At 41.9% G+C, this 24,459-nt stretch overlaps 1 protein-coding gene across 1 annotated transcript in view; it reads right to left on the reverse strand.

Moving 5' to 3' along the window:
- Positions 1 to 24,459, reverse strand: part of LOC102009124 — a 41,928-nt gene that overhangs the window by 17,176 nt on the left and 293 nt on the right. The window contains exons 2-3 of the mRNA XM_013518482.1: positions 24,231 to 24,453; positions 3,652 to 4,045 (exon numbers count right to left, since the gene is read on the reverse strand). Coding sequence (XP_013373936.1) covers positions 3,652 to 4,045; positions 24,231 to 24,453 — 617 coding nt within the window. The remainder of the gene's footprint in view (positions 1 to 3,651; positions 4,046 to 24,230; positions 24,454 to 24,459) is intronic.

A 24,459-nucleotide genomic window follows, 5' to 3' on the forward strand; every position in this document is an offset into this window, starting at 1 on the left:
ACTTTGAAGATATCAATATGTAATACAACAAGCACTGTTAATTTCCTACCACTTTGTTTGTAACTCTGTATTGTCTGTAGTGTTTTTTTGCTATTTTGTAAAATGTTGTCTGTCTGTTAATGTTTTCCTCCTTTTATTTTTAAAATAAAAAAAGATATGAGAATACTTAAATAATCTATATATGAATATGCATATCATTTCAAACATACTGTAGTGTAGTATATTCATTCTCCATTATTTGTTAAATATCCACATATTTGTTTACTATATACTTTCTTTGCACTCTAAATGTATATAGTTATACATATTTCACCATATATTTTTACAGTAAAGATATTTTCCTCTATATTTGAAAAGTTTAGTGCTACTTTAAAAAATCTTTTTATTTGAAATATAATTTATCATGTTTTTCTTCTTAATAAGGATTTATTAGGGTTATTACTTTATGCAGACGGAAGGGTTTTTATGCTCATTGCAGACATGTCAACACTCAGACCAGAGAGGCTAATTATCTTGACCCAAGTTTCACAGCTGGTAGGCAAAAAAGCACAGCCAGATTTCATAACCAGATCTACCTGATTCCAGCCCTTCCGAGGTTTGTCCTCTGTACCCCGCTATGCCCCGTTCGGTTTTGGCTAAGCCTTCGTGTGCTGTTTCAGGTCTTTCTGAATGTCTTTACCTCCTGTGTACCCATTGTGCTTATCCTTTCCTAGTGCCCACACAACGGAGCTCTCCCCTCATCAGAAGATGCTGCTTTGGACTGCTAGTGAGACTGGTGGTATAGGCCCGGGGAAGCCAGTCCCGGGGAAGATGACCATGCAAACCCTGAGGCAGAGGGAACTGAGGTCCAGGAAATCCCCAGCGTGCCTCCTAGCCAATTACAGAGACGAAAACTGAGTTTATGACATCTGATGTTGACATTACTCAGAAAGCCATCAAGATTTAACAAGAAGTGACAATAGCCTGGTTTTCAGACACTTGTAAGAAGACAAACTGTGGTCAGATAAGTAGAAAGTGAATGATAGATGGATAGATAGATAGATAGATAGATAGATAGATAGACAGATAGAGCTATATGACTTCCCACAGGCTAAGCATGTGCTATACCACTGAGCTTCACCCCCAGCCCCAAATACATTTTCTTTAATTGGAGAAATGCATGATGCATGATCTATTCTGGATCCATGAGTCTCAAAAATGTGGTACTGCTGGATTGTGGGTTGTAAAAAGGAAAGGAGAACTACGTGACTCCTCCCTGAAACTGGATGGCACTCAAGGTACGGAGTTCTACCTGAAAAAGTACGGTGTTACCTTGTTCCTATCAATGGAAATTTTCTGAGTAAACATGGCCAAAGACTTAGGACTGCCAAACATCATTTCAACAGCTGTTCTGTCAGAATTGTTTTACAGTGGTCATAAAGAGGCATTACACTGGGGAAAGTACTCTCATATTAATGGATATGATCTAGAGAACAGCTGTGAAAAGTTAGTGAAACGATATGACATATATATTATGATACTCTGTCTGGAGTATCATAATAGTGTGTTCTCTCCTTCACTTTTGAGAAGACCTTGATTTTTTCTTATACAAAATGGAATCATTTTGAAATATTTAACTCTTAGAAGACTTTTTAATACCACTAGAATAAGATTTGTTTGTTATATAATTTGTTTGTTATATAACCTTAGGGAAACACTAAGGTATGTTTGGTAAACCAGATACATAAATTATTACGATTATCCTATGTTTTAGTTTTTCTTTAAAAGTATTTGTATGCTAGTATTATACAATGAGAAGTTTGCTTTATGAAATAGGTACAAACTTATTAAACTTTGTCAAAATTACATCTTCTCTAGTAGATTAAAAATACAAATACATTGATTTGGTTATTAGGACACAATATGGTCTTTTACTTATTTTAATTCAACTTTTTCCATAATTTAATTTTTCTTAATTTGATTACATTTTTACATTTGTTTGATATGCCAAGTCCCAACACTATATATGCAGAGCAAAGCATGTGTTATAAAAATATTACTATTCTTATTCTTGAGTTTATATTATTGCATTTATTAGGAATAAAAAGATTTGCACCTTGAGACCATAATGTTAAGTGAAATGAATCCGACGCACAAAGTTAAATATCGCGTGGTTTTCCTTATATGAGAAACCCAGAATTAAAAAAAAAAGAGGAAATAAAAGTGAGATCGCAGAAGTGGGGAGACAGACTGTCCGAAAGGGGGAGGGGATGAGGAGATGGACGGCGGGAAAGGGTGAGGCATGAGAAAAGGGACTGGGGTGTGTTATGTCCATGCACCCACTCCACACAAGGAATGTGGCCATCGTGTATGGCAAACACACACACAAAACAAGGAAGCAGATCAAGGAATGAAGAGGAGGGAAGGAGAAGGGGATGAAAAAAGAATCACGATGTGTTATGTCCATGTACCAACTCCCCACAAGGCATATAAAATTACGTACTACACACAGGTATTAAAACACTAAAATAGGGCTGGGATATAGCTCAGTGGCACAAATGCCTGCCAAGCAAGCACAAGGCCCTGAGTTCGATTCCCGGTAACCCCCCTCCAATAAAAACAAAAACAAACAAAAAACCCCACAAAAATAAAAAAGACATGCAAAAAATAAATTTTAAAAAATTACACATTTTAGAGACATCTTAGCACTTTCTTGAAAGATATACTACCTTTATAGTACTCCCTCTTGACATCTTTACAAAGAACTAAGCTGATTATCAGGAAGAGAATTATCATGCATTGTTATAGGTGTGTACCTTAATAAGGTAAATATGCAATGAACACGTAAAGATTACAAGCTCCTTCCTCCTAAGACTCAGGAAAATATTAAAGGGCATGGACCCAGAAGAGAGGGCTGCATATTAATTTCACTAATGGTGCGAGCATTTCTATCTAAATTCAGCACAAAAATCACAAGTTAGGCAAAGCAGAGTTAGGTACAAAGCCTATTCATGGTATTTTTCATGAATTTCAAAAACATGAGAGAAAATATTTATTTTACTTGAATACTTTAGAGAACATCACCTTACCCTTAAAGTTCCATCTTCTCAAACTATTTTCCACCATTAAAGTATCGTTCTTCTCACAAAGAGAAACAATTTTTAAAAGATAATTTCTCTCTTCAGAATAAACCAGCACACGTCTAAATAAATCTTAGGAAGAAAAGCCTAAGGTTTTGTTTTTGTCTTAGAAGGAAAAGGAAGAAACCTTGCCGTCCAGTGTGTTTGGAAATAAGGGCTGAATAACTCAGTTCTCCAGCGTATTTAAAGATATACAGAGACTTCGCTGCTGAATTTTAAAAATGAGCTCTTACACAATAAAATTGTGTGCCGTGTGAATGCATTCAGTAAGAGACTGGGGATATAAGATTCAAAACAGAAATACAGGTCCAATTTCATTTCTGAACAATTAATCAAAGCATTCTGATATAAGTTCTTTCTTTCATTTTAGCAGTTGAAAGAGTAGACTCGAAAAATTGAAACTTCGCATCGTTGAGCTCTAGCTCGGGAGCATGCACACATGCATAGGAAAATATTCGCAAAAAACAATTCATCCGCACCGTCCAGACATGCTGGGTGGCTCGGTTTTTGAAATGGTAAAAGAGCAGATTACCTGACACGCAGAGGTAGTACCTGTCCTGCACCGAGAACTCTATCTCTATGAACTCGTACAGATTCTGCGAGAGCGGCTTGAACAGCTTCTTCTCCAAGTCCTCCTTCACCAGCGATGACATTTCCTCCGCCTCCGCTCGGCCGGATTGTTGGCTCAGGTCGCGCTCCCCTTCGCTCTCCCAGCTCTTGCTGGGGTTCGCAAGGCTCCCGGCCTCGGCTCGTTGCCTCCCCCTCCGCGGCGGGCGCAGGCTCCGAGCGCTGCTCCAGCCCGGCTCTGCGGTGTCGCCCAGCGGCAGCCGGGGCAGCGGCCAGAACCGCAGCGGCGCTGGCCCCGCCGTCAGAGCGCGCGTCCAGCCCGGGAAGGCGGCTCTCCGGGGCTCTCCGGGGCTCCCCGACTGGGGAGCATCACAGCTCTACTTGTGGAGTCTCCTGGTCATTCCTTCTCCCCTTTCACAGCAGCGCTACGCAGGGCAAGGCCACTGCTTCATCCTAAAGCCATCATATAGATCAGCTGTCTGGCTCTATTGATTGGGATCAGCTTCCATTAAGAACTTTGCTCTCCTCGCCAAAAGAAAAGACACCGGTGCTTGCTCCCGACACTTCCAACAAGTCTCTTTCCCCTCCGGGAGCGCTTTCAGACCTGTGCGTCCACGGGCATCAGCACCCGTTTCTGGGTCTAAATTACTTTTAAGATGGAAAATCAGATGGGCTCGCTTTAATCCTAATTATTTCTTCACTCACAAACAAAAATATATTAGGTATCTACTAGGGTAAAGCAGTACATTTGCTTCTTGTGCGGGTGAACCTGCTGTCCTCAGGGAGTTTAGAGACGAGTCCTAACAGGCTACTCCAAATAATTATCAGCAACTTGTAAAAGTCCTGTGGCCATCAAAGGGAAGGCAGCGCAGCGTAGAAAATGTACACAGGTGGCTGGAAGGGCCTGCAGCAGTGCGTCGGGAGACGGGAGACGTCTGGAGCTGGAAGAACGAGAGGAAAGCAGAAGGGCACGAGAGGACGTGTGTACTGCACTTAGGGATCGGGACTGCACCGCTATAGCCCTGCATCCTAAACACAGGGGCGTGGTCTGCGTGAACAGGGGTCCTGCAAAACTCAAGGGTAGCCGCTGGAATGACATCAGGAGGTGGGGCTGCTAAGAGGGGCTGAGGCCAGTGGGCTTCTCCCTCATGGACAGGATTAAGGCCCTGGTGCAAGAGGCTTCCTGAGGGCCTGCCCCGGGCCTTCTGCCCCTAGAGCACACAGCACCCTGCTGTTCTGGAGAAGGCAGCTCCTGCCACACCACATCATGGTGCCTTGATCTTGTGCTTCCCAGCTTTGAGAACTGCCAGAAGAGATCTCTGTGCTCTGTAAATTACCTAGCCTGCGGTAATTTATTATAACAGCACAAATGATTAAGCCAGGGTTGGAAAGGACAAGAAATTGTCTTATTTTCCTGAGTTGTAGGACATGTAAATGGAAAAAATGATGTCAGAAAGAACTGGGGTCACATCGCGAAGGGCGTACATGCCAGGCTGAGCCTTTGGACTTCATCAGTAGAAGAAGGAGCTGGTGAAGACTTGGGGACATTTATTCATTCAGTAATTCACTAAACGCATTTTTATGGCCTTTATTGGCTGTGTGCCAGGCAGGCTCTAAGCTGGGGCTATGGCAATGAAAAAAGGCAAACCCTTGTTCTGTGAAGCTCAGTGGCTGGGTGGGAAGGAAACAAAGCAGTAGTACACTCAGGGTACCCTCAGCTGCAAGTAACAGAACACACAATGTGAAGTGTAGGTAATCTCCCACATCGAAAGGTCCACAGGTAGGCGCTCCCAGGGTCAGCTCAAGGCTCATAGCTGTGAGCCCGGAAGTGCTTTCCACTCTGCTGATCTACTATCCTCGGATGCGGGCTTCTTTTCTTGTGCGGGGAGGGCGTAGTCCTCAGGCTGCTGTGCTTCAGCTCAAAGGAAACAAGGAAGGAAGGGAGACAGGCAAGCAGGCAGGCAGGCAGGGGTGGCTCTTTTTTTTCTTTTTCTTTTTTTCAGGAAGCAAAATGTTTCTCAGAAACCAGCAGCAGACTTCCCTTTACATCTCAGTGGCCATAACTGGGTCACGTGGGCGTCCCTGAACAGAAAGTATTTGTCACTTTTGGCTACTATCATGGGAGGTGGGATTTTTCTAACAGGAAGGGATGGGAATGAATGTGAGCAGCCAACTGATAACGTTTCCCATGGTTGCTCTAAAGAAAAATTAACGGCAGGCCCACGGCCAGGTAAAATCGTGGGTGAAAACATTTCCTTTCAGGAGCCTTAGTTGCCTCATCAGAAGAACAATCACTAGGGTCTTTTCTTGCTTTCATTTTCTCCTATTTTGTCTGTGATTCTGGAAATCTACTAAACTAATTTGGGGAAGAGGAGCAGAAGAAATAGAAGAGAGGGAATGCATATAAGATGTACCGGGATAGAAAACCTGGAGCTATTGCACCCAGTGAGATGTGGAATGCGGCAGCAGTGTAACTACCTCACAGGAGGTAGTTTTTCAGAGGAAAAACTTCCCATGACAGCAGCCCAAAGTGACATTATTTCCAGCTTGTCTATTTAGGTTATTTTTTCCTGGATGTTTTAGTTTTTGTATGGAGAAAAATAGACTAACAGCAGTTGTAGCAGCTCACCAATATTCTCACTGAAATAATAACTAGATATTTATTTGCTTGAATAACTTTATGCTTTGTTCCCTTGTAAGTTCCACAAGAGCAGAAACCATTTATTTTGGACTCACTCTATTTCCAAAATATGCAGTCTGCAGTGCCTGATGCTTCGGATATTCTTGCATTCATTTCTCCAACCAGTAATTTATTTATAAATATTTACCAATCAACAAATAAGTGAATAAAAATAATGACTTAAGAATTTCTCTGCATGGCTAGTTTTGCCTCCTCAGTGATGTCTCCTCAGAAACAGTGCACACCTGTTAGGCTCACCCGTCCCCCATCCGGTATCAATATGCGTTTGTTCTTGTTACCTTGAAGACATGGTCTTTAGGTGTGTTCAGATGCACTTCTGGAGGAAACACTAATTCTCTCTGCAAGTCCTATGATTACTTCAAACATGAGCTAATAAAGACAAACTCTCTGCAAGTTCTTATGATTACATGTGCTGGTGAAGACAAACGGGCTGGGGATGCATCTCAGTGATTCCCAAACAAACAGAAGAAGGAAGGTAAAGAAGGAAGGTGAGGCTGTGTACTCCGGGCTGATCTTAAGGGAAGCTCCGGAAGTCACAGGGTAACAGTGTAACTCCTAATTTCAAAGTGAAGTGTTTACTGTCAACTATCAGTGCTCAGAAACTACTATTGTATTGAGTATTCTTAGGGTATTAATATGATGTACAGTCACAGAGGAAAAGTCAAAGTCATAATAAATGTCTTTAAGTTGCTAAATAATTCTATGAGAACAGTCTATCAAACATTATCTAAATTAAAGAATTTGAAGGGTTAAGCTTTAAAAGAACTGCAAGTGACAACTCATTATAAGTGGAAACAAGAAAAAATTTTAGTCTTTAATTTATTAAGAATACTTAATTCTTCTTAATATAGAGAAACAAATCACTAGATCTTTGGAAGATAACATCAAAAAAGAGGTTATAAAAATTTAAAACAGTATTCATTCATATTAGCAAATATTTAAGAGTTATTAAAACATTTTTGCTCATAGCCAAAGATTATCCTAGTCTTTGTGTTTTCTGAAATGTTATAGAATTGTCAGTGGAGATAAGGGCAAAACCATGAGAAAATGACATTTTTCTGGAAAGACTTATTTTAAAAATTCCCAAATCCCCCTAATGTGTTTCGTACAGGGAAGGAAGTTTTAATACCTATTTTTGCACTACCGTGGTGCCCGTCATCCAGCATACCAGGTAAAACAATAAAACATGTGTATGTGTAGACAGAGACCAGCTGGCATAGAAGAGACAAGTTACTCGGAAGGAAAGACCTCCTTGGACATAAGATCTGTGGATTAATGTTTGTGTTGATTGCAGACTGGAATCCTGAGTTCTAAAAAAACCCCGAACTGGAGGAGTCGACTGTAATTTCTAAGTCTAAGAATACTATAAATCTATTTTATCCTTATGACTTTTGTTTTCAAAGGTTCAGGAATGATTTTCAGTTTTGGAATTATGCGTCAATCACCACCCAACCTTGTCTTTAAATTTCTGACGTTCTTTTCCAACCACAGAATGACTTATTTGCTGTGGAGTGGGTACCCTAGTTGTACTTAAATAATGGGATGACCCCTGAGAGAACGGCAAGATGAATTTCTTTTGCACAGTCACAAATTATGGAATGACCGGTCTCCAGAGAGTTTGGGGCCAAGGCAGTTAATCCTGCTGTGGAGTTGGGAGGTTGCCGAGGCAGAGTCCTCAGAGCTGCTTTGCAGGTGTGTGACACTGTGCCGATAGAGGCTGGGCCCCAATTTCTGTGTCTTTTTTCAGACCCACACCCAGAAACTCTTTTACTTAAGCACAAGGCTGTGATTGTGTATGGCTTCACAGCATGAAGTACTTGAGTGACCTTCAAGACAGCAGGGAATGCCAGGTTCTGCGTGCTGGCTTTGGAAATATCCATTGTTTCATGCACCCTTCTGCCAAATCTAGGAAGGAATTACCATTGTCCTCGTTTTATTTATGAGAAGATAAAGCATTCTGTGGAAAAATGGTAGCCCGCATTACAGTTGGACAAGGAAGATAATCTCTGTCCCACATTTTGTTGCTTTCACGTTTGGTGATACAATGTCTCTAGTGATGAAATGTTACTGTAACTTAATCTTTTCATTAACAGACTTCTGAACTTGACACATCTTAAGGGACTGTACACGAGATTGAAAAATGCCACTTCTATGTTGTCTTTCTTAAACTCATCAGTAGGAATCAAATATCAAAAGGCTTAATATTCAAAAAATTAATCTTCTATTACACACATAAAACTTGATTATTGTAGCATATCATGATTCTTTTACTTAATCCACTACTTTGGCGATTCTGGTTGAGCGTGTATATATGTATGTGAGTGTGTGCATGTATATGTGTGTGAGTGTGTGTGTATGTAATAGTGCATGTGTGCACAATATGATGATTAAGGCTAAGTTGCAAAAAGGCATACAGCTTTTCCATAGTGTCCTTGCAGGACTGATTCCACAATCTCTCGCAGGACACCAAAATCCACAGACGGCTAAGTTTTTTATAAAAATGGTATAGTATTTGTCTACAATCTATGCATACCATTTTGTAGACTTTAAATTATCTCTAAATTCCCTATAATATGTTATTCAAGGTAAATGATATGTAAGTAGCTGTTATACTGTATTTTGGGGAATAACTATAATAAAATGTGTATATACACAAGGCAGATGCAATTTTGAAAAATGTGTGTGGATGGCTGAAGCCATGCTGTGAAACCCACGGATACGGAGGCCAGCTGTACTTTCTGAGGTGTTCTCTTGTTTCTGTGTGTTGCCATCTGGTTATAGATATCTGTAGAGTCCAATAACTTGGATTATTGTTAAGAGTTTTTCGAGAACACAGTCCTATGCCCGAAAGAAGAAGGGTGGTTACTTTTTTCGGTGACCACTCCTTGCCGTGTCTCCGTAACATTCAGATATGAACTTGCCGAGCTCCTGGTCCCTCAGTGTTCAGTTTACTGAGAACCTTCCAGAATGTGTCACAGAGAAAGGCCTCCGAGGTTCGCAGACCATGCCAGAGTGCTCGTTAGGAAGGGAGGTCTCTCTGAGTCACTTGGAGACAGAGTATGCCCTTCCTTGGAATGTTCTGGTGTGATTTTAAAACATGGAGAGCCAGTTTCCCTTTAATAGGAAAAAGAAAAAGAAAACCTAAGAATATTCTATGGAGAAAAATCATTTTAAAAAAGTACATACACGAAGTGATTTTCAGGGAAGAGCTTTTATAAAATTTTATCGATGTTCAAAGAAAAATGATGTAGAAAGGTTTATATTGTTTCTGCATGCTGTAGAATAACATCAAGAATAAGTTTTATTTTGTTTTACTTTGTTTCCATGGAATATGTGATTTATGTTCATAAAGAAATTACTTCAAAACCATAAGGTAATGAAAATAGAGTTATTTATAAAGGATGGCTTCGTTTGTGGGTACTTTTATATATTAAAGCAGGGAAGCAGACATTTTTAAATATAAGGGGATTTCAAATTAGCTAATGGAGCAAAAGTCACATGACTTGATATGCAACTAATAATAATCAATTTCTGATAACAGCTATTAAACTAACCCATCACACTAGGTATGGGCCCATAGTTCCAATGACTTGCAAGGTACAAAGAGCTTTACAAATTATTAAATCTTCCTGATGGGCTAATGACGTAAGTATTACTGCTCAAATTTTACCTGTGAAGAGGCTCAGGCACCAGTTACTGGCTACCTTTTCCCATCACACCCGGCTGCAGCTGAAGTCTAATGCAGCTGGTTTTGCTCTGTAGTTTGCACTCAGCACCGCTAGCCTGTGTGGCCTCGTTCCAGGTTGACCATGGGTACTATTTAAGACTGTGTTACAAAATTGTAGGCATAGTTTAAGAACATTTTAATCTGTGTGTAAAGGTACCGTTTTCTCATCTGACCCTTTTTACTCTTAGATCTTCCAAACTTGCCTGTGTTCAGGAAGGTGTGAATAGTTCAAGGCTGGTGAGAACAAGCCCCTGTCATAGTAGGTGCTTAATAAACACCACTTGACTAAATTAATGGATGGGGGAATGCAGTGTTAATTATCTTAAAAAAAGCTTTAATTTTCCTTTACTAACAACCCCAAATGCAAGTAGACATTTTAAAGTCAAAACGCAACACACAAAGAATACCTATTGTGTTTCTTTGTCTAGCATTTTTCCCTTTCTTCTAGTAGAAGAATTAATCTTTCTGGTAGAAGAATTAATCCTAGAAGATATGGAGCCTCTCTCCCCGCCCTTTGCTGGACCACAGGAATGAGCACATGAACGCGGCCTGGACTTTGCTGATCACAGTCCACCTCCTTCCCCCGGTCACAGTGACTGACTTAGGGACGTGGTGTGGCCCGAGCAGCATTACGCATAACTTACTCTCTCTTAGGCCAAGTTCCCCTTCTCTGCCTTGCCTTGATCTCGGAGCTGAGCACTCCAGACATTGCTCCTCTGCCCGCTGGCAGAATGTCAGAAATCATCCAGAGAGGCGGTGCAGTGAGGTGCCGGCTGCAGCAGCAGGCAGGTACTTTCTCTCTAAGATCTGGTCCTGTGGGGCTATTATTGTTACAGTGGAAGGCCAGGGGCTGCACAGGGGCACTCTAGCTGTGTCCTGAGCCGCGCTTTCAGCTCGAGACTGTATCTGTCAATATCTTAAAGCTCTTAGGACAGCACCGAGTAGCTATTATTGTGTAGCTATTATTGTGAATTGGTTTTCATTAGTTGAATGAAATAATGTGACTTGTACTCTACCAGTAGCAGTTTCCCAGGCACACCCCTGCAAAGGTGGGGGACTTCTGCAGCCTGTGTTCGTCTTCCCACAGGAAAGCTGCTTTCATAGAATGACTCTGACTTGTAGCTGTGGCAGATCCCTTACTCCCTGCAGGATTCTGCTTCCTATGCCAGCCACAAGCCCTTTGGAGAGGTCTCCAGCACATCCTGGGGTGGGATGGGATTATTTCAGTCCTTAGTTCCTTTCTTGTTCCCTCATCCTAAGCCTAGAAGGAGTAGGGGCTCTTTTGTTCCTGCTCTTTCTGAGCCCTTTAGACTCTTATTATTCTGTTGCTCTTATTATTTGTAGTCATTTTTATTTAAAAAAAAAATCAGTTGACTACCTTCTACTGTTCTAGTTAGAGATCATGTTAAAATTTCATTGTTTAAATAACCAGTGTGGGTCTTGATCAATATAAAGATGAGTTTCTCCTCTGAAAATTTTCATAGATTCCAGAAAAAATAGATAAGATAATCTTTCTCTTCCGGCTAGGTAAGAGCTGAGTGGAAGGCAAGCTGGGGTTGCTTGAGGCCATTGTCCCCAGTGACAGAGAGGCTATTTTCAGTTAAAAGAGGGAAAGAAAGAGAAGATGAGGTCATGGGAAGAGAGGAGAATTGATGGGAGAGGATGAAGATGGAGAGACTGCTGTAACACCCTGTGACACCTTGGATCCAGCCGCGCCTGAAGACAGCGCTTCAGCCATAAAACTGAGCCAGTGTTTTCTTTTTCCTAAGCAGGTTAGAGTTGAGCTTCTTTTCTTGAAATTTCAGGGATATGAATTAGGACGTAAAGCAGGCTTGCCACAGAAGAAACAACCACTCATTCACTTTTCAGTTTTGTTTCTAGTGGCACCTTTCATTTTTAAGAAGCTTACCACTTTTATTTAGACTCTACTGCAGGCAGTCTCGGAAGGCTGTCTGCTGTCAGCCCGCCTTCAGAAAGGGCGTCTGTGGGGAGCAGGGCAGTGTCCACCGCAGTGGAGCCTAACCAGGTCTGCAGAGTCAGGAAAGGCCTCCCTGAGAAAGTGGCCACCCGCTGATAACAAAGGACGGCTTGGAGCTGTTCCGTTCTCACGGCTGGACTCGAGGACGGGGAGTAGTAACTGAATCATCCCGCAGCTGCTGGGTGCTCCTTGTACTTGCCCAAGTATTATGGGGAGGTTAGGGCTACAAAGCTGGAAAGCTCCACTTTTAAAGAAACTGTATTAACCACATTTTTTATTTTCTGTAATCGAGTGCTTTGACATATAAGGCCTAGCTGACCCTGGAGGATCGACCCCTTCCAAGGTTCAAGAATTCCTAGAGGTAGGAACGGACCTCTAGTACATGAGGAAAGCTTTCAAATGCAAACCAACCCATCCAGTCCACGCTCTTCACATTCTGCCGCCTGCCTAGCCCTACCCTAACGTCAGGGCTGAGTACTAGATAACTAGGGACAGTCTCTGCTTACAGTTCACTGAAGTCGCCCAAACTAGCCGGTCCTGAGCCTGCTCACCCTCCACAGAAACCAAGATAAAAGCTCCTGCCAACACTTTCCCCCTCTCGGCCCGCTGACCAACCATATCACCTCCCTGTGGTCCCTGTCCCCCGCTGCATGGCGCCATGGCCCCTGGTCTTGGAAGCCGAGTGCAACAAACCACCGAAAACCCTGGAAGCCGTCTCCTGATCTGTGGCTTCACTCAACCTTCCACTTTATATTAATACATTATATTTCAAAACAGGGACCAAACTAAGGAAACTTTAAATTTTTCCCCAGCCCTGACCGGTCTAAAGCTCTTTGAAAACAGACTTGTGTCTGCCTTTCACCCCTGTGTCCTCATCAGTAACACACTTAGGATCATAACCGCCGCACGGGGATGGCCACGCATTTCTCATCCAACTTATTCACTCCTCCTTTCTAGTTCCACTCCACTCCACTCCACTCCACTTCAGGCTCTTAGAATAGCTAGCCAGGCTCAGTTTGGGTTGTTCCTTTTATCCTTCCTTCTTTAAGAAAATTTGCTCAGTTCAAATGGCAGTAGATCCACCAACTTCTCCTAACCTACTCAGCTAGGGGTAGGGCTTCTATTTCCTTAACTGCTGTACTGCTTCAATTTATCCTCCTATTGCACATTCTGCCTCTTCTAATTATTATCTGTGTCCTTTTCTGAACTAGATTACAATCCCCTTAAAGAAAAGAATCACATTTTAGCATTGCTATACTCTTCGCTCCAACACAATATCTGGTAGGTGATGTTCCATGAATTGTTGATGCAGAGAAAAATATTGGGTTATAGAGTCTTTTAGGGCAGGAACTGTTTTACTTCTCTTTGTATATTCTGGGATACCTATACAAGATCTTGCCTGTTGGTGATCAAAAATATTTAGTGAATCAAGTAAGCCTATAAGGGAAACAGAATAAGTAGTATTAATAATACTATTTGTGGGATAAGAAAACTGTGATTTGGAAAAGTTAATGCTTTTCTGAAGGTCATCAAGTTATTATAAAGTGCAATCACTCTATAATAATCTCAGTTGAGATTAGACCCCAGGCACTTTGCACCGTCTCCAGAGTATGTCCTGCTACCCACATCACACAAATACCTGGCTGAACTGAGTCACCCTTCTATGGCAGGATGATAAAGAGCTCATTGGGAAAAGAGATTCGCTCAGCAAGATTGTGCTCTCTACTGTGCATATTTGTTTTGAAACCCTCTCAGTTTCCATGAGATTAGAAATGTATTATGACCTGTATTGACAACAGATACTTGGACGTGTCTCCAGTATTGATTTCATAAAAGGTGAAGACTTAGAATATCATTGCTGCTGCTTAAGACAAGCAATTGGCAGGTGAGAGGAACTTAGCATTATTTTCTTGAGAATGACACATCGTAAGTTGATCTGAATCTCTTTGTTTGCCCAGAATTTTTACTGGCTGGATCCATTCCACAACTACCTCCGCACCAAACTTGGCAATTTCTCATGAGCGATTGGTACATTATTAAACTCTGATGCAAGCCAAGTGCCAGGGACTGGCCATACATAGCTGGTGTGTCTGTCAGTCTAGTCGAGAGACAGAAAGCTTTACCATTATTTTGACAGAGAAGTTTTGACATGAAGAATTATTGAGTAGGTATGAAAAACCTCTAATAGGAAAGACGAAAACAAACTCTGTATCAGGGTATGGCCACCCTCGGACTGGGGAAACAAATGAAAGAAGCTCCAGTGATCAAAACTCGGAGATCTGGAGGAAGCTCCCGACAGTGCTGATGCTTCTGAGGTCCCAGGAGGGGACTGGGATCCTTCAGCCAGTGCATGCTACAGTCTGATGGGACATCAGGAAGATGGTTTCGCAGTGCTAGAAAAACTGCAAACTGCTAGAGGAAGGCACTGCCACTGCAGGGGGGAAAGCACTGCTGCTGTATCACTTCCTGGAGCGAGAAGCCAAAGAGGAAGAAGAAGGGATCCTTCCTCCTCTCCCAGCCTTTCAGGTCTCCCAGAGCCCCCTGTTGAACAGGCTCATCATGGGCCCTCTGGGCGAAAAAACAGCGTGCAGAGTCCTGGCCTCAGGCCTCAGTGCCGGGCATGGAAGGATGGGTTTGAAGGTAAGAGAATAGCTTGAAGCAGTGAAGGGTTTGCTGGCCCTTCCACATGCTGGGGGTTCTAGCAGCAGCGTGGTGTCAGAACGTTTAAGACAGTAGGTTCTGGAGTCCGTTTGACTGGATTTGTATCCCGGGTTTGCCTCTATCAAGCTGAGCAGCTTGGGCAAGTTAATGAACCTGTTTCCTTAGCTGTAAAACCTAGATAAAATTACCTACCTTATAGGTTGTAGTGAGGGTAAAATAAGGCATTAGGGCAAAACATTAAAAGTAGTGTTTAACAGATAAAGTGGACAGTAATTATTAGCACTTTTAATCTCACCAAAAGTGCCCGAATCAGATGCCTTAGTATCGGGGGTCCCGTCCGGGTGTCCTACAATATTACCAGAGCGGTGTATTGGGGGTTCAGTTCCCAGGGCTGCCAACTGCTTTCCTGAGCATTTGTCCCATCAGCTGATCTCTTTCATCCTCCAGGTCGTGGTGGGCAGCTAACATGTAGCTTCAAAGGGAGCTTTCTGGCCCTTGGCATTGAACTTATCAGCAATCCAAAGAAGCTGTGCTCCAAGTTCAGAGACTGTTTAGGTAATCTGGAAGAATATCCCCATCTATGGCCTCAACTCACTGAGGACCTTCTCTCCTAGGTGCACTGACTCTCTGCGGACAGCTGACATGTTAATCTGCCTTTTAAACTGGAGGAAGGGATGGACACCCATGAAGAGCATCAGAGGCTTCTGCCTCTATGTGCCACCTCCTGGACACACCCTCTCTCCCTGGTCAGAAAAGAATGCCCATCCACATTGCATTTGGGGAAGGATATTTATTTCTCCAAAATTCACCTACCTCTGTGAAACCTGCACGGTAGGAGCTGAGGAGGAACCAGAGCCTGAAGCAAAGCATTCTTGCTAATGCTTTATCGGGGGGTGCACCTCAAGATGGCAAAAATGGAGGATGAACAGAGGAGGGGCAGAGCACCCCTGCGCTGGAGACAGTGACGGAAGGAAAACACAACTGACACTTCGCCCTCTAGGAAGTCTCCAGATAGGGCCATATGGAATCGCAGTGTCTTGAAGCAGACCATAGTGGGAAAGAAAGGAAATGAATTTATCTCTTGGTTCCTTCCTCCCTGTGCCTCCAGTGGTCAGCCTGCCCGCTTAGGTTGTGTAATTTGCTCTCTGGACCGGTGATGGGACATCTACACCCCAAGCACCTCAGCACAGGCCTCTGTGGTCTTTCAGGCTGGAGCTGGTGTTGGAAATGCTATGCCTGCTTCTGTGCGGGGCGTGACCAGGGCCACAGAGCCTCCTTCAGCAGTGCTGGGAGGAGAGGGGATGGTAGCAGAGAGGAGCGCTTTCTACAGAGCAACACAGGGCCAGGGGGTACAGAGTGAGTCTAGGGATGTGAATACATTGAATCTGAACTGGACAGTAAGAAGGAGAAAATCATAGACTGAAAATATTTGGAAACACAAATGAAATTAGGGAAATGGAAAGTACTGTAACAGGACACGTGAGGATATGGATTTACAAAGCATGGGAGAGGGAGGCCTCTGTGAATATAGGAACCAGGATGCTGGGGCGGCGGCTCTGTCCTAGGAAGCAGGAAGCCTGGTCCTCTTTCCCTCAGCTGTAGGTGGTGTTTGGGGTTAGTCTTTTCATCTCCCTAAGACTCTTTTTCCTTACTTAAGAAATAGGAGAGAAGCAGTGCTAATTCTCTTAGTTTTAAGAGAAACATATGTTGCCGGGAGACAGTTGTAAGGAGAAATTTACAGATATATAGAGTCTTGTCAAGTTTTGCTATTTATAAAGTTGAGGAATCATAGTCAAGAGCATCCCCAGACAGAAGCTTATTTTTAACTTCAAATTGCACCAGTAGGTCCCCTAATAAACTACCTTTCTAGAAAGTCGAACAGTTTGAATTGTGGGCCCGACTGCGACAGCAGCCATCACGCATGTAAGGCGGTAGACACCTATCCCCTTGGCTTCTGCAAAGAACAGCTCTGACTCCAGTGACCTTGGGCGCAGTCCCTGTGCAAGCGCTGATGAGTGCCGTGACCTTGGCCATGTTACCTGATCTCCCTGACCTTTCGCTTTATCTTACCTACTGTATTTAGAGGGGCTGTGGTGAGCGAACGCATAGGCAATGTCTCACATACACATACACTCAATGTTGATTAGTATTCTTTTATTATAAAAAGATATAGAGCCATGGACCATAAAATCTATTTCAAATTTAATAGTCCCCGATTTTGCTCGGGTTCATTACTTTATTAAGAATGCTTAAAGAGCACTCACTGCTCCTGTGGTCCTGCATTATCCTCCCCTCCAGAAGCACACAATCTGGTTGTGACTCTCCCACGAGACGAGAAACCACACACAGTCATCTATACCATTGTGATAATGGCCGTATCTTAAAAGCATAGTAATTTTTACTTAGAGTTCTAAGATTGATGACTTTTCAAGCACTATTCTGAGGGAAAGCACTCTGCTAGTGCTGGAGGACGTGCTCATGACAGGTCCTTACTGTTCTTTAAAAAATTATTTTGTAGATGCCCATTAGTATACCTTCAACCCATAACTAATGGGATATTGTTGGAAGCGCTGCGCACATAAGGGTTTCATTCTAAAGTCTGGAGCATGGTAAATTATATATTATTACTTAGTCTAACTGCTCTGTATAATGATATCACATTTCTAATGGAAATATTAACATTAAAATTAATATTACACTGATAACGCGAGTAGAATTGAAATGGAAATGTTTTCCATTGCCATAAAGGCAGTCATGGGTAGGCTTTGGAATCAGTTAGCATAAAATACTGCACACAAGAAACAAAGAGTGTGTCTCATTCATCAATAGCAAAGTCTCTCTAACACTTAGGGAGCAACACCAAATGCAGGACCCCCGGGTCCCATTCAATTTAATTATGAATACTGAGAAGAAAATGAGGAAAAGCACATTATTTTAAAAGTATGTTTGGATTGGAAAAAACATCACTAACAAGTAATGCTAAGCAATATGGAGAAATCTGCAGTATTAGGCATTTAATAAAACATGAAGAAAAGTAATTTAAGAAGGCTTACAGCAGGCCTCCCAGAAAAGTTTATTTTAGGGTATGCAGGAAAGTGCTATTATAAGCTCCGATGTGCTTGTAGTGAGCAGGACACTGAACCCCAGTTTAAAACATGTTGGTTCAAGGCCCTCATCACCAACTTACTCTTTTGAATCCCTTTGGCCTCTCCTTCAGCTGGTTATCTATAAAAATTGGGGGGCTTAAAACTACCCTGAATTTTTGTGAGTGTCATTTGTTTATATCAAAATTTTATGTGCCTATAAGTTCAAGAGATAAATATTTCACAAAGCTTCTTTGAAAAACAATTGTGCTTGCCTTGATGTTTTTCTACCCTCAGAGGGAACTGCTTCCAATTCTGAGCTATTTCTTTAAATATTTGTCTCTGCATCTCTTAAGTTATGTGCTTAAGTGGTGGCTTTCCTTGAGTGTTTGATCCAGTGGAGCTGAGTCCTGCAGTCGCAGCTGCTCTCCAGCCCAACTTCTCCCTCACCCTAAATTGAAACTCTGCACACATTCAACCCTTCCCCACACCCAGCCCCAGACCCTAGCAGCCACTTTTCTCTTTTCTCTCTACATTTAAGTACTTTACCCATCTTATATTCATACAACATTTATCCTTTGTGACTGGCTTACTTAATTTAAAATATCTCACAGGTTCATCAGTATTACAGTATATGTCAGAATTTCCTTCCTTTTAAAAGCTGGATAAGGGCTGGGGATTTAGCTCAGCGGCAAAAGCGCCTGCCTGGCAAGCGCAAGGTCGTGAGTTCGGTTCCCGGTACCGGAGAAAAAACCAAAAAAAAAAAAAAAAAATAAAAGCTGGATAATATTCCAGTGTATGTGAATACTTGATTTTGTTTATTCATTTATCTGTCAGTGGGCATTTGGGTCACTTCTACCTTTTGGAGGTTGTAAATAAAGCTACTATGAACATAAGTGTACAAATACCTGTTTGTGTCCTGCTTTCGATTCTTTTGAGTATGTAATCAGAATGACTGGATGGGGCAACTATTTGTTTATTTATTTATTTTTGAGAAACTGTTGTATGTTTTCCACAGTGCCTGCACCACTTTACTTTAGTTTCTCTATTTTTTTCTGTTGTGTTTTAAAATATGGAATATTTCATGAATTCAAGAATGTGGAGTATTGTGAATATATACAGTACTCAGAAGTGGAATTGTTGGGTCAAAAAGGAATTACTGCATCAAAATGTTTGGGAACAGTTCACAGATATCTTTAGGTGTATTCATTTTAAATTTAGATATATTAATTTAGACTGCCGGTTCTCGTGAGGGGACATGTTAATCTTCTCTGTATAGTTCCAACTTAATATATATACACTGCCAAAGCAAACAGTGTTTGTTTTTGTTTTCTACTTTCTGAAAGATTTCCTTAACTGTACCTTCCTTCCCATCTATTGAGTTTGAATTTCTGCTATTATGTATGTAATTCCCAAGAAGCTTTGGTTTCCTGAATGTGTTTTTAAAGAGAACATTTTAAGCTTTCTCCTTTATGCATAAAGTAACATTTCCTACCTACCAGGACACATTCATTATGGTTACTTAAGGCCTTATTCTCCCTACCGTGGTCTCTATTTCTCCATGTTGCCTCTCCCTCTCTCCCTTGCTTTGCTTTCTGCTCTATAACCTCCCTCAGCTATCTCGCAACCCTTGGCCATTTGTTTGCATTTAGGATCTCTGAGCTGTTGGGAAGCTGTGTGTGCTGACTCTGAGGCTCATCAGGGAGTCGTTTTCCCGGGATATTTTGTGAGTCCTTACATCTACTATAGGGCTACTCATGCTCCCTACAGAATTACTTTTCAATTTCTTGCTTGAAAGCTATAACCCTGGATCTTTTCGTTTTGGAGCACACCAAGGTAAGAGATTGGGGTGTGGTGGGGTGTGTCTCAACATTCAGTCTGCAATGTTCTGTTTATTCCACTGGGTTTGGTACAATCCCCAACTGTGGCCAAATCCCCCAGTCCAGAAACTGCTTTCTGGGACAAAGGCTCCAGTGTGTGGGTGGGGTGCTGGAGAGACGCTGGATTTGCTGCAGGGAGTGGGAGGCGGTGATCTGAAGATTTAACTGCTTCTTAAACATCACCCAACTCTTCAACTGCTCTACTTCGTTCTTAAGTTTCAGGGTTATCTGGAGCCGTAAGTTCCAGAGACTTCTGGGGCTCAGTACTGGAACTGGTCTACTTCTTAGCTTCCGCTTGCAGGTGTGCGATCGAGGTCTAGCTCAGATGTCTGGCCAAAAGGCCCCACACTGCAGTTAGGAAAACGAGTTCTGGTGATCTGCTACACAACATGGCAACCACAGTTCACGATGATATAGCTAAAAGAGATGGTTTTAAATGTTCTCACAGGTAAATGACAAGTAGTTGCAGTGAAAGATATGCTAATTACCTTGATTTGATCATTCCACAATATATTCATCCATAGAAACATCACATTATACCCGTACATAAAGTTATTGTCCATTAAAAAATAGAACAAAAGCCCATCTAAGTCTGCTACTTCTCATTTACTGTTTCCCAACTTATGACATTTGTTGCACTGTCTCCTCTCCTATTCTTTTCACCTTGTGTATTTTACAACAATTTTTTCTATCACTTTTGTGGAATTTGAAGGTAGTAAAATACGCATATGTTCAATCTTCTCTTCTTCCCCAGAATGTTACATATCTTCTAGTTTTAATGGTCTGTGAGTCTAAAATGTAAATAGCAAACAAAATCCCAATTTCAAGCATCCAAGGCTTTGCTGTACAAGGTACAGTTATTTCCTAGTTACTGGGGCCTGTTTTACAGTAGCTGTTCATTTGCTCAGTTTTATAGCTATTATGGCAGATGGGGACAGAAAGTGTGGTGCAATCCCTAATAACTTGTTCCATAACTTATCTTTTCTGATAAAAAGGATGCAGAAAGACGAATGTTAAGGGTCCTGACTAAAAGGGAGGATTTGCTGTTTTAAATTATTTATGGTTTATTAACTTCCAGTTAGCATCATGTATTTCAATGTCTTAAAATAGCATTTCTTTCAACAAACAATAAGCAAAGGAATATGCCATTTCAGAATGGTATCTCTATTCTATATCCTTTGATTACATTCTTTGATTCTATCCTTTGATTACATGGATTATATGAAGCATGCTCAGATAAAGAAACTGAGGCACCAAAGAGACCTGCCAAGCAAACTTACAGCTAAAAGAATCTTTATGGGTTGGGAAAATCAGTTTTCTTTTTCCTCTATATCTAATAACTGTCTATTCTCTAGAGAAGTGTCTAGTCTGGGAGGAGATTTTGGGCAAAGTTGTTATCATTTGTAACTCCTGTTTCCTGACCATCTTCTAAGTGCCTACTATTAGCTCTCCTGTTGCTGATACAAAATACCTGACACTCACAACTTAAAGAGGGGAAATTTAGTTTGGCTTATGGCTTCAGAGGGGTCAGTCCGCGGCCAGCTGGCTCCAAGGCAGAAATAGCATGGCAGAAGGGTGTGGCAGAGCAAAGCTGATTAGTTCCTAAGAGGCAGGAAGGCGAGCAGGGGAACAGCACCAGAGAGCAAGAAGCCAGGTGTAGACCTCAAGATCACACCTCCGTGACCCACCCAAACACACTCACAAATATGCTTCACTAAGCCCCTAGGCGGCCTCCAAACTGGTCCAGCTAACAAACCTAATTGTCACACCTGGCTATATGAAAAAGGCTTGACACACATTTTGTCATTAATCTTTATTGTGATCTTTCTTTGCAGGGTAGAAACTGAGATGCGAAGAGATTAGGAAATGTACGGAAAAGCACACAACCTGTAAATGCAGGAAGTGAGTCTGGAGCCCGTCTCTCTGAGTTGAAAGGTCAGGTTCTGGACACAGGTCAGCCACTTAATCTAGTGGTGAAATAGGGAACATAGATAATTACAGTACTGTGTGCCAGCGCCTGTGGAAGGCTAGGGTTGGGATTAGAGAACCCACGGGAGGAGGCTATGAGAAGCCAGCTGCAGGAAATCATCTAATCAGAGACCCAGCGGGACAGCAGGAGCTGGCGAGAGAAAGGGCTGAAGGATGTTTCAGGCTAAGTGATCAAAGACGCATTCCTGCCCCTTGGGGAAATCACTAATTTAACAATGAGTGTCACCGGGAGGGAGGGTGGGCGGGAGGCACAGAAATGGGGAGGATAAAAAGCGCAAGACTCAGATCAGTGGAGGGGTGGGAGGAGGCCGACTAGAACAAACGTTTAAAATCTAATAAGGGAATTAGGACTATGCTCAGGCCATGGGGAACCACTTAAAGGTTGTTAGCAAGGCAATGAAATACGCACAACTTTGCATTTTACGCAGCTCATTCGTGTAGCTGTCAAGAGAATGGAATTCAATGGTGCTTGGGTGGAGAAGGGGTCAGAAGGATTCTCAGGGCTCTGCCCTGTACAAGTGGGCAGGGGGTGCCCTTCACCAAGACAGGGAACAGCCTTAGAGAAAGGTCTGTCACAGTATCCATGGGGGCGATCTGATTGATTAGGACTGATTTGAAAAAGAAAAATCAGTATGTTTAGAATTGGATAGATCTTACATTTGTGATCATTACTCATTGCAGATTCAGAACATCTTAAATCTTAAGAGATTCGGGCCTCCTTGTATCCATTCCTGTATCATTCTCCAGTTTAAAATCTTAATGATTTAAGGAAAAGTTAAATTGATTTATGCAAGCAACGGCAGCTTTCATAAATTTATTGCTTGAGATGAGTTTCTTTATGAAAAGGTCATAACTATTTGAGATTTTTAAATGTGTACTTATATAGGCAGATTTGTGCTTTTTCTAGGTGCTGATAATTACTTAAACTAGTGAAATTACAAAGTGTATTTTTAAAAATGAGTATGGCTGCATGATAAAGAAAATGTTGCCTGGTGCAATATCTTCGCTCATTGATTCCTTTTAATATTTATGAACTTTAGAAGATGTTACTGTTGGTTGTCGTGGGTACTGTATAGAATATACAATATTTAAAATGATAAAATTATAGAGCTGGAGAGAAGTTTAGATAACTGAATTTTTGCCTTACATTCGAGGAAACTGGTTCTCAGATAGTTGTTTCTAAAGTAACACATTATAACAGTAACATGTGTGATTGGACACACTATTACGTGAAAAGCAGCTGATAACCAGTCATACTCTTTCAATGTAGTGAAAAACAGAAAAATATTAACTTTGTGGAGAGTACTTGTATCTTAAGTACATCACTGGAGTCTTAATATTTATATTTTTTAGGTGTAAAGAGATTTCTCTGAAGTTGCTTTGGGCAAACAATAACATGGATTAACTTCACATTAAAGGTGCTGATAATAACACATTGTAACAGGTACCGGTAATATACACGTACATGTGGGTATTGGCTTGTGGGATTCGAACATGGAAACCAGCTAGAAAGGCCACAGTGCTGCAAGAGAAATCGCTACCATTAAACATCTGTAAAGCTCAGAATGTTTGCAGAATAGCTATTATTTGCATAACCATGATTTCCATACTTTCTAGTAGTCTAATTTCTTGTTAAAAGTTGGTAAAATATAAACCACTTTATTTTTTATTTTATTTTATTTTATTTTTGTCTTTTTGGGACAGGGTCTCCCTATGCAGTTCAGGCTAGCCTTGAACTCACTTTGTAGCCCAGGCTGGTCTTGAACTCGCAAGGATCCGCCTGCCTCAGCCTCCCGAGTGCTGGGATTACAGGCATGCACACCACGCCCCGCATTATAAACCACTTTAAAAGCTATGTATTTCATATACACTTAACACTGCACATTCTAAAGAGTTCATACTACTGTTACAAGAGAATGAAAATTTATCTTTTTATTGAACAAAAAGTGGGTGAAAAGCTTACTGAATTAATCTTTCCTGATACAATATACTGTTTCAGCAACTGATCTGCTATCACATAAAACTGTAACTACCTAAGGCTTTAATTCACTATTGAAAATAAAACAGTAGACATTCTTTAAAAGGAGAATATTCAGTGTATCAGATGCACCCTTTATCATCTAAACTACAGCTTGGGTTTCTCTGCCGCGGCGTTTAACACTCCAGTGTCTTCCAAAAGAGAGCATAATTCCTCCCAAACCTTTAAACTTGCTACTCATCTCGCTAAGAAAACATAGCTAGGCAACCTCCTTCTTTATGGCCCAGGCTGGTCTAGAACTCACGACGATCCTCCTGCCTCAGCCTCGCCAGTGCTAGGATTACAGGCGTGCGCCACTACGCCCGGCTGTCAACCTCCTTCTATAGATATATTTTCTTCCAAATGTACATATTGTCACACGACTTTTTAAAAATTCTGTTGATTTATGCAAACATCAGTGGCTTTCATAGATCCTGCTGCTTTTAGATGAGCTGTCTTTGAAACCAATTGCAGTATATTTCCCTACCTATCTTCCTGGCATAGTTACATGCGGAGGCCTTTCTAATAACGCAGAAGTAAAATTACAGGACATCAAGTTCCGGGACGCGTGGCTCCTCGCGCAGCTGAGAAGTGCGGACCTGCACCCACACTGGACGACGAGGCATTTCCCGGGAAATGACGGGCCGCCGAGGGTCTCCTTGACGTCACTCGGGGGTCCGTGGCGTCGAAGAACTGGGGCCCTCGGAGCAGCTGGCGTGCGCGGGGCGGTTCTGCTC

This window comes from Chinchilla lanigera, unplaced genomic scaffold (assembly GCF_000276665.1).
Source record: "Chinchilla lanigera isolate Chin_1 unplaced genomic scaffold, ChiLan1.0 scaffold00046, whole genome shotgun sequence".
NCBI classification, from domain to species: domain Eukaryota; kingdom Metazoa; phylum Chordata; class Mammalia; order Rodentia; family Chinchillidae; genus Chinchilla; species Chinchilla lanigera.